The following is a 9,036-nucleotide window of genomic DNA, read 5'->3' on the forward strand; positions in this document are numbered from 1 at the left end:
ACATTGTTTTATGTAGGGATGAATTCTTTTCTTTACCTACCTCCTTTTTCCCATTTTTGGCTGACCAAGGGAAGCAGTTGAAATCTGCTCTCAGATGCCTCACAAGCAGACTTCTTTCCACTAATAGTTTTTATCTGTGATTCTGCGATAATTGCTTTCTTTCAAGCTTCTGATACATTTTGTTATGCAAAGTGTACTCCTTTTGCCAGCTCATGTGCCCCATTTTGTAATTAAAAATAAAAAAACTTTTGATATTTCACTATAGGATATGCTTTCTATTTGGGAGAAATTTGTGCTGGCACCCTTTCCTAAAATCATCAACAAAAAGCATCTTCTTTCTTCATTTGTTTAATACATGATAGAACTTCAGTACTTTGGCACTCGTTCTTTTTAATTTATATTTTGAAGTTTCAGATGTCTGCTAGGTTCATGGAAGATGTTGTTTGTGTTTCCATTTCTCATTCTTCATTTTGGTTTTGAGGATATCCAAGAGGAGAATATCAAATGCACCAATAGCACAGTACCACTTTAATACCAGAAATCAGTCTTCCCTCTTTAATACAAATGGCATTTGTGTAGTAAAAGTTTCCAATGAAAAAGTAATTAAACTACCAAAAAGGAAGAAAATGGAAGCCAGGTAATATGGATTTAATTCAGGAAACAGAATATAATATAAAAATTCTTATTAATATTCATAAATATACGGATAATATTATTTATACATGAGACAAGAGTAAGATATTAAGAAAAAGGGATACTCAGAGAACCAAAAGAAACCTTTGAAATAATTTTATCATTTATTGTGTTGACCATTTGAGGGGCATTTTCAATCTAGAGATACATATCCTTCAGTTAAAGGAAGTTTTCATGTTAGTTATTTGTAATTTCCTTTCCTCTGTGTTCTTTGTCCTCTTTTCATAACTTTTATTAGTAAGTTGTTGGGCATCCTAAATTGATCTTATAAGATATTTAAGTTGTCTCATATTTTATATCCTGTTGACTTTTACTATTTATAGGAAATTTCCTCAATTTTACCTCCAACTCATTTTTAACTTTTTATTTAAAGTTTTTATCTTGTATTCAATTTTTCTGATATTCTTTTTACATCTTCTCAGGCTTGGTATTTGCTTTTGTTTGTTTTTAGAGGAATAAACCCATTATGGTCATGGAATTCTGGGTTGGCTGGTTTGACACATGGGGAGGTAAACATATAATTAAAAATGCTGAAGGTAAGTGTTTTGCAGTGTTTGACCCCAAGTAGAGGTGGCCCTGAGTCATGGATCATTCACACATTTCTTTGCTAATTAATTAGCTCATTCAACCACAAATATTATTCAATACCTATTAGGTACAGGGATTTGGGTAGGCTTGAGGGTGCATTGATGAACAAAAATGACCTGGTTCCTACCCTCAGGGTAGAGATGAAAAATAATTAAGAGTTTAGTATAATTGACAGTTAAGAAATGATCAAGAGTTCCATATATGAAAAGTGCTTTGAAGCAAACAAACAGGTGCAGTGATAGAAAAGACAGGGACAGGCCTGCAGATGTAAGGCGAGGTGGTCATGGAAAGGGTCTTGGAAAGATAACATCTATGAAGAAGGGGATTCATTTGCTAAAAGTCTTAATCATCTCTGGTAAATGCACAGGCCATTGCCATGGTGTTGTCAACTACATGGTAGTAATTATCAGAAGACAATATGCGATGACAGTTGAAAGCATGGATCCTGGAACCAAAGAGATAAGGATTTCAGTCTTAACTCTGCTAGTCTGCATAACTAGCTGTGTGACCCAAGGCAGCTTTCCTTGTCTGCTAAGTCTCAGTGCCCTCACCTGAAACAGGAATTATCAATTAACCTACCTCATAGGCTTGTTGTGAGGATTTAATTAGATAAACCACTCAGAACAGTGCCTGGCAGATGTTGTTGACTTAATAAAAATATTTTGCTATTAAAGATATTTTGCTGTTGATATTAAAACAAGCTCACTTGTACCAGAAGTAAAGCAAACCAACAAAAAATACCAGGTAACTGAGGAAAGCCCACTTGGACCGAAACAAAACAAAACAAAACAAAAAAACCCACCACCACCACCAAAGTTTTCTGATCACTTTCATGTCAGGCACTATGCCATGTTTCTTGTATATTCTGTCATCAATACTATGAGGTAGTAGGAATTAGGACCTTCATTTAGGAGATAAAGAAGGAGGCTCTGAGAGAAAAATAGGCTGTCCAATTCATGCAAATATTAAAAAGCACAGCCAGGATTGAATTCCACATGTTCCCCATGATGGCCAGTAGAAAGATGATCATACCTTTTAAATCATGGTGACAAAATAAGAGTTTCTGTGGCTAAATATTGGGAATAGCCACTTGTGGACTATTGCAGTGGTTTTAAATGAGTGTCTCAAGAGATAGTAATCCTGGAATGGAGTAATGAGGTTATATTAATTTATTTGTACAATTTCAAAAAATTTAATGAACATTAGATACTTAAGTGACATAAAGGTTCTTGGGCCATTATTAAATATATACAACATACAGCCAAATTATGTACATACTCTGAGAAAAATAATTTTTTAAAAGTCTTTTGGTATTGATAAGACTTGGTTTCCTGGAATAGTTGTGGTCAATTCCACCTATTTTCTGGTTAGAATCTTGGCGGAGGTTGGAGAACAAAATAATTAAGTTGATTATGTGGGGGAGGGGTTTGAGAATGATAAGATTTTATCAGAGACTTCTGTCTTAATTTTTAATTTTCTCTGTGTTCTTATCTTCCTCCTTTACAGATGTTGAGGATACTGTGTCCAAATTTATCACATCTGAAATCTCCTTCAATGTATATATGTTCCATGGTGGAACCAACTTCGGTTTCATGAATGGGGCCACATATTTTGGGAAACACAGAGGTGTTGTCACTAGTTATGGCAAGTGCTCACTGGTATGGTCACCTCTTGGCATAGTGGTACTGGAGCTCTACAGAGGAGGTTCCAAAAGCATGCCCTGAGCATCAATGAATTCTTGACCTATAATTTATGCTGAGCATTCAGGATTTTCCTGTCTAATTTCCTTTCTTTTGTGATGTTCATAATGCCCCCAACAGGCTGTAATTGAGTAGATGCGGTGCCTCAGACCTAGAGCCCTGCTTCACTCATCATATATACTGATCCCTTGAGTTGAACCTTCTAAGACACACAGAATACAAATAGTGACTGCTGTGTGGTCACTGATAGACACACCAAGGCAATCCAGATTGAGGGAAGAAGGGAGTGTCCATTAGAAAGTAAAACAGAAAGATGAGTCCAGTGTCTTGGCAGCCTCAGATCCTCAGGAAGTGTTGTGTGGAATGCTCCCAAAGTGGCATTACTTGCACCCTCCCACCCCACCACAGCCTGGGATGGACTGGTCCAGGGGGTGGGGAAGATGTATCCTCTGTCTCCCTCTGGTAGTCCTGACCTGTCTCATGACAGAAGTGCTGAAACAGGGTCTATTATGGAGGGTCTCCTGCCAATGACAATATCCCGGTGTCTTGCAGACTATGATGCTGTGCTGACAGAGGCTGGGGATTACACAGAAAAATATTTCAAGCTTCGAAAACTCTTTGGATCTGTTGTAGGTACTCAGAAACATTTTTAACTTGAGGGAGGGTTCTCCTGATGAAGTGGAAGGGTAAGGCAAGGGAAGGTTCCCTCATGGGCAGAAACTTGGAGACTTAAGACCTATGGCAAACTTAAGTTCAAATCCCAGTTTTCCCACTTAAAAGATAAGTGGCTTTGCATGAGTATTTTAAGCCCATAAACCTGTTTCCTCATTGAAACATAAAGACAATGATATTTGACTCCTATAGTGACTGTGAAAATTAAGTTACTATTTGTAGAGCTCTTAATATGATGACATAGTACCCTCACATACAATAGCAAAAGTTATCTTACTTCATTTTACTTGTTTAAATAAAGTCAATCATCTACTATGTTCTAGAAAGTAAGTGAGCACTGGCATTGCCAGAAGGCATAAGGTACAGTTCTTGTTCCCTGAGAGCCTTTAGTCTATATGATCAACATTACCCTGTAGAGGTGTGTGTCTATCAGCTATCTGTGCATACAAAAGAGTTCCAACTGTTATTTACAGTTTCTCATCACTCTTGGAGAAGTATCGCATATGCTAGGCTAGGACCCATTTCTCTTGTTGGCTCTGGGGTACAAGAGTTCTTGGGTAGGGCTGAGGAAGTTTGGAGAAGGCAGTAGTTATTTCAGGCACTTCTTGCCCCATGACTCATTTTCATTTCAGCAGTGCATCTGCCCCCTTTATCCAAGCTCTCTCCCAAGGCTGAGTATCCCGCTGTGAAACCATCCCTTTATTTGCCACTGTGGGATGTTCTACAGTACTTAAATAAGGTGAGTACTGCCTGGCACTAGAATGGAGGAGTGACCATTGGGGGCATGGGGACAAGGCCTTAGGCCACAGAGTAGAGAATCCTTTAAGAACTTCTTATTGGGAAGGGTGAAAATAAATCCTTTGGATGCCCATATTTAGAATTATGGGGTAAGAACCATAAACTTTCTGGGTAGACTGTGAAGAAGCTTCAACCTGAAGAATGAATGAGGGTGGGGGAGAGGCAAGATATTGGAGGATCCTCTTTGCCAGCTCAGATGAACCCATCTGATAGATGCTCTTGTGTGGGACTACATGATCCCTATGGCAAAGACTAAGAGCCAGGAACCCATGACACCGAGTTTGACTCTACAATCAAATAGGCCAAATCACTGAACTTTTATGGGTTCATACTCTCCCTTTAAAATTATATTACTTGGACTATTTTGAAGAAAAGGTTAAAATTATTTGAAAAATTTTAACTCTTGAATTCATATTAGTTTCACCTCTGCTATCACTGTTTTAGATAAAAAGTCATGATCGGCACGTTGTAGATGCTAACTAAATGTTTGCTTTAGTGCATAATTCTTTACTTAGTTTATGTTGAAATACAACTTATTCACTCCATTAATGGCATGATTGCAGTAATTTTTCCCTCTACCATGCTCCCACCATCCCTTGAGTTTTTCAGACAGTGAAGACGTGGAGATGATGCAAAAGAGCATTATCACATTGCATTGGTTTTAGTATTTCTCATCCAAATATCTGTTGGGGACAATTAAGAGGTACAACAAAAAATGACAAGAGCCTGTGGAAGAAGGATCCCAACTTCTCATCATCCTGGTTCCTGTTTCTGCAATGCTTCTCTCACAGCCTGTTACATCTCATACACCAGTCAACATGGAGAGCCTCCCTATAAACAATGGGAATGGCCAGTCCTATGGATTAGTGCTTTATGAGACTTTTATCTGCTGTGGAGGTTCTCTCCATGCTAATGTTCAAGATACAGCACAGGTAGGGGTCAGCAGGCTGTCTATGGAGGTAAGCAGAACATTTAGCCTGACTTATTGGGAAGGATTGTCAATGGTCACTTTACTGTTAGATAATATTTTCAAGCACCTACTATCTGTGAGGCACTGGGAATATAAAGTCAAACCAAAGAAACTTGCTTTCTGCTTTATCACAAATTAAGTGTATGAAATCCTCCTGGTTAGCTTCTATCCATCTGTGATCACCAAGGCCAGTCCCTTACTTCATAATGATCTGTTCCTTAAACCAGAGCCTCTCTTTTCCTTTCTTCAGGTACACCTACCAGTCTGATGCTGGCTCTTCTTTTGCAGGTGTTTTTGAATGAGAAAAATATAGGACTTCTGGGTGATGGTATTAAGAAGTTGAACATTCCTAAAATCAGGGTATGTGATTCAAGAGTCTGGGTGCTTCCTTAGACCTCTGACTCAAATGTAGTCATAGCCTGGTCCTGAGATAGACTACCTCCTTCTTATGCCACTGTCCTTTGGTATTGTTCCTCATTTGGGTTTCCAGCAGCAAGTATTTAGGGCTATAAGCATAAATGCATCTCCTAGGTCCAAGTTTAGCAGAGCTGCAGCATACACGCTTCAGTGTGAATGGAAATTCGCCATTAGGCCCCGCGTCAATCATCTGCCCCTGGTTAGGTCTCTGATCAAAGGCACACAGTTGAGTCAAGGCAAATTCTTTCCCAAGGCAAGTCAACAGGGAAAACGAAAGATTGAGTTTGGAACAGGAACACAAAGAGTCCTCATGAGAGAGGAGGATTGTTGGGCTCTAGAGTAGAGCCCATTTTCTCCCATTTACTTGTACTTCCATCTGGGACTCAGAGAATAGAATGGGTTCTAGAGTAAAAACTCTACGTAGCCATATAGTCTCTGTGAACTGGTCTATCCCAAGCAGGAATGTCAACAACTACTTCTCCTCCTCCTTCTCCTCTTCCTCTTTCTCCTCCTCCTTTTCCCTCCGCCTCCTCACCCTCTCCTTTCTCCCTCCCTGTCCCTCTGCTTCTTCTTAGGAATGTCAACTTCTAAGAATCCTGGTGGAGAATCAAGGACGAGTCAATTTCTCATGGAAAATTCAAGATCAGCGGAAAGGTGGGAAACAGGCTGTAATCTCTCTTTATGGTTAATTGGATCCTATACTGAAGCAGTATTGCACTTGGGAGGAAAAAATGAAACCCTTGAGCAGTGGGATACCTAGGTCCCAGAACCAAAGACTCAAATTCCTTCCCTCTCCCTGGTCCTGCCTTCTCCTGGTAGGAAAGCACAGCAGTTAGGTTGGGTCTTGGCCTATTGTGGAGCAAGGCCCAGTCTCCCATTGGGAATTTCAGAGAAAGTTCTGATACTAAGTCGACGTTTTCTTGGTAATATGGAAACATACAAGAAACTTTCAGTTATAGCAGGCCAGACAAGTGTTTGCCCTCCTGTCTGAGCCATTGTCACAGGTGTATACAGTCTGCATTTCTTTTCCAGACACTGAAGAATGTCTGGTCCCTGTCCACATTCTTTCCTACCCCCACTTGCAGGATTAACTGGATCTGTCACTATTGATAACATTCCCTTGAACGGTTTTATTATCTACTCTCTGGAGATGACCATGAGCTTCTTTGAAAGGTATGTTCCTACTTAGGCCCAAAAAACACTTGGAGGGATCAGGGGGCTTACAGATGTCAAACTCTTCACTTTGTAGATGACGAGCCAAGATTCAGAAAAGTGAAATGATTTACCCCTGATTATAGAGTGCTTTAAGGTCAGGACTAGAACCCCAGAACTAGTCTTCTGACTCCTGATTTAATGCTTCTAATATATCTCCCTGATATCAGAATTCTGGGCTCTGAGTGGGGAAACGTTGGCACTAGAAAGAGGAGGAGGTCTTCTTCAAGTCTCTGCTCTTTCTCTAGGCTCCGCTCTGCCACCTGGAAGCCTGTCCGAAAAAACTATTCAGGCCCTGCCTTCTACCTTGGTACCTTGAAGGCTGGCTCTTCACCCAAGGACACTTTCCTGAGACTACTTGTAAGTGAGCTGACCTAATCTCTTCTGGTGTCCCAACCACCTATTCTTTTCAAAAGAGTTTTGAAGCAAAGCTATAGCGTTCCTGGAAGGAATACCTCCCTATTATATTTGTTTTTCTCTTTCTCATTTGGAACAAGACTTCTGACATTTCTTAATCTTCCTAATTTATCATTAGTAAAAAAATAATAAATCAGAACACAATGGAAAATTCGAAATAATAGGAAGCTATAGAATGAAAATGATGAAATTTCTCCTTCTAATCTATTCCCTATTCCAATTCCTTTCTATTTCTCAGGACTAAACATTACCCATGTCACTGGACCAAAATGGGCCACTCCTTGGTGAGTTATGGATAGAGACTATACCAAGTGGAGTTGCCTACAAGGAGATCATGAAAAATAATTTCCAAAGCCTGTCCCCATAAAGATGGGAAAGCAGACTCCTTTTAGTAGGGCTTGGAATGGATATTCGGAAGGGGTTTTAGCATTATCATGAGGTTGAGGTCACTTCTGGCAATTTTTGGTTCCTCTGCACAGGTGTGGTCCTCAAATATTTCTTTTTCTATTCCAGCAGTACCTTAGTTTCTTTCTAAAGGTAAGATTCACGGCTAGGTAGAAGCTTCTAGGAGTTTAGTTCCTAAAAGGTAATATTTACAGACAGAAACTTCTATAAGAAATTTCCTGAGTTCAGGGGATTAGGCTGGTGATATCAACAGTTTGTGCGATTTCATATATAACTTTGCCAAAACATATACACAATTATTCCATTAATAGGAAGGGGATCATTCCCTAAATTATATTCTGCAACTTTGGGGGGGCAGTAATTTTTACCTAGTATAGCTATATATATATATATATATATATATATATATATATATACACACACACACACACACACACACACACACACACATAATGACATAAATGCATGAAATATTATGCACAAAATAAATGAACAGTTCAATAAATTATCACAAAGTGAACACCATGTAATTTATTTGAAATAAAAAAATAAAATATTGTCAGCACCCCTCCCAATCACTGCCTCTCCTCTCTAACTATTATTGTGACTTCTAACACTCCAACTCAGTGCTTCTTCTTTAGACTTCATGTAAGTTGAACTGCCTTCCCCCCCTCCTCCACGTGGCTTTTTTTGTTGCTGAGATTCAGCCATTATATGATGTTGTGGGGCTTTATTCATTTTCATAGTTGTATAGGATTCCATTTTATAAAATACCATACTTTATTTAATCTTCAACCATCATTCTACTGTTGATAGACATTTATATTATTTCTAGTGTTTGACTACTATATATATATATATTTTTTATTTTTTAATATGAAATTTATTGTCAAATTGGTTCCCATAGAACACCCAGTGCTCCTCCCAACAGGTTCTTTCCTCAATGCCCATCACCCATTTTCCCCTCCCACCACGCCCCATCAACCCTCAGTTTGTTCTCAGTTTTTAAGGGTCTCTTATGGTTTGACTCCTTCCCTCTCTGTCCTTTTTTTCTCCCACCCTTCTACTCCCTCATGGTCTTCTGTTAAGTTTTCTCAGGATCCACATAAGAGTGAAAACATCAGGTAACTGTCTTTCTCTGTATGACTTGTTTCACTTAGCATA

General features: G+C 39.1%; 1 protein-coding gene across 1 annotated transcript; it reads left to right on the forward strand.

Annotated features, from left to right (window-relative positions):
- Nucleotides 1-436: 436 nt before the first annotated feature.
- Nucleotides 437-7,428, forward strand: GLB1L3 (galactosidase beta 1 like 3). Its single transcript, XM_040483598.1, has 10 exons — nucleotides 437-520; nucleotides 1,145-1,229; nucleotides 2,788-2,925; nucleotides 3,534-3,614; nucleotides 4,286-4,392; nucleotides 5,243-5,383; nucleotides 5,710-5,781; nucleotides 6,414-6,492; nucleotides 6,924-7,011; nucleotides 7,299-7,428. The coding sequence occupies exons 1-10, from the start codon at nucleotides 437-439 to the stop codon at nucleotides 7,426-7,428; spliced, it is 1,005 nt and encodes a 334-aa protein (XP_040339532.1).
- Nucleotides 7,429-9,036: the final 1,608 nt, after the last annotated feature.

Source organism: Herpailurus yagouaroundi, unplaced genomic scaffold, assembly GCF_014898765.1.
Source record: "Herpailurus yagouaroundi ecotype Mexico unplaced genomic scaffold, PumYag 161, whole genome shotgun sequence".
NCBI classification, from domain to species: domain Eukaryota; kingdom Metazoa; phylum Chordata; class Mammalia; order Carnivora; family Felidae; genus Herpailurus; species Herpailurus yagouaroundi.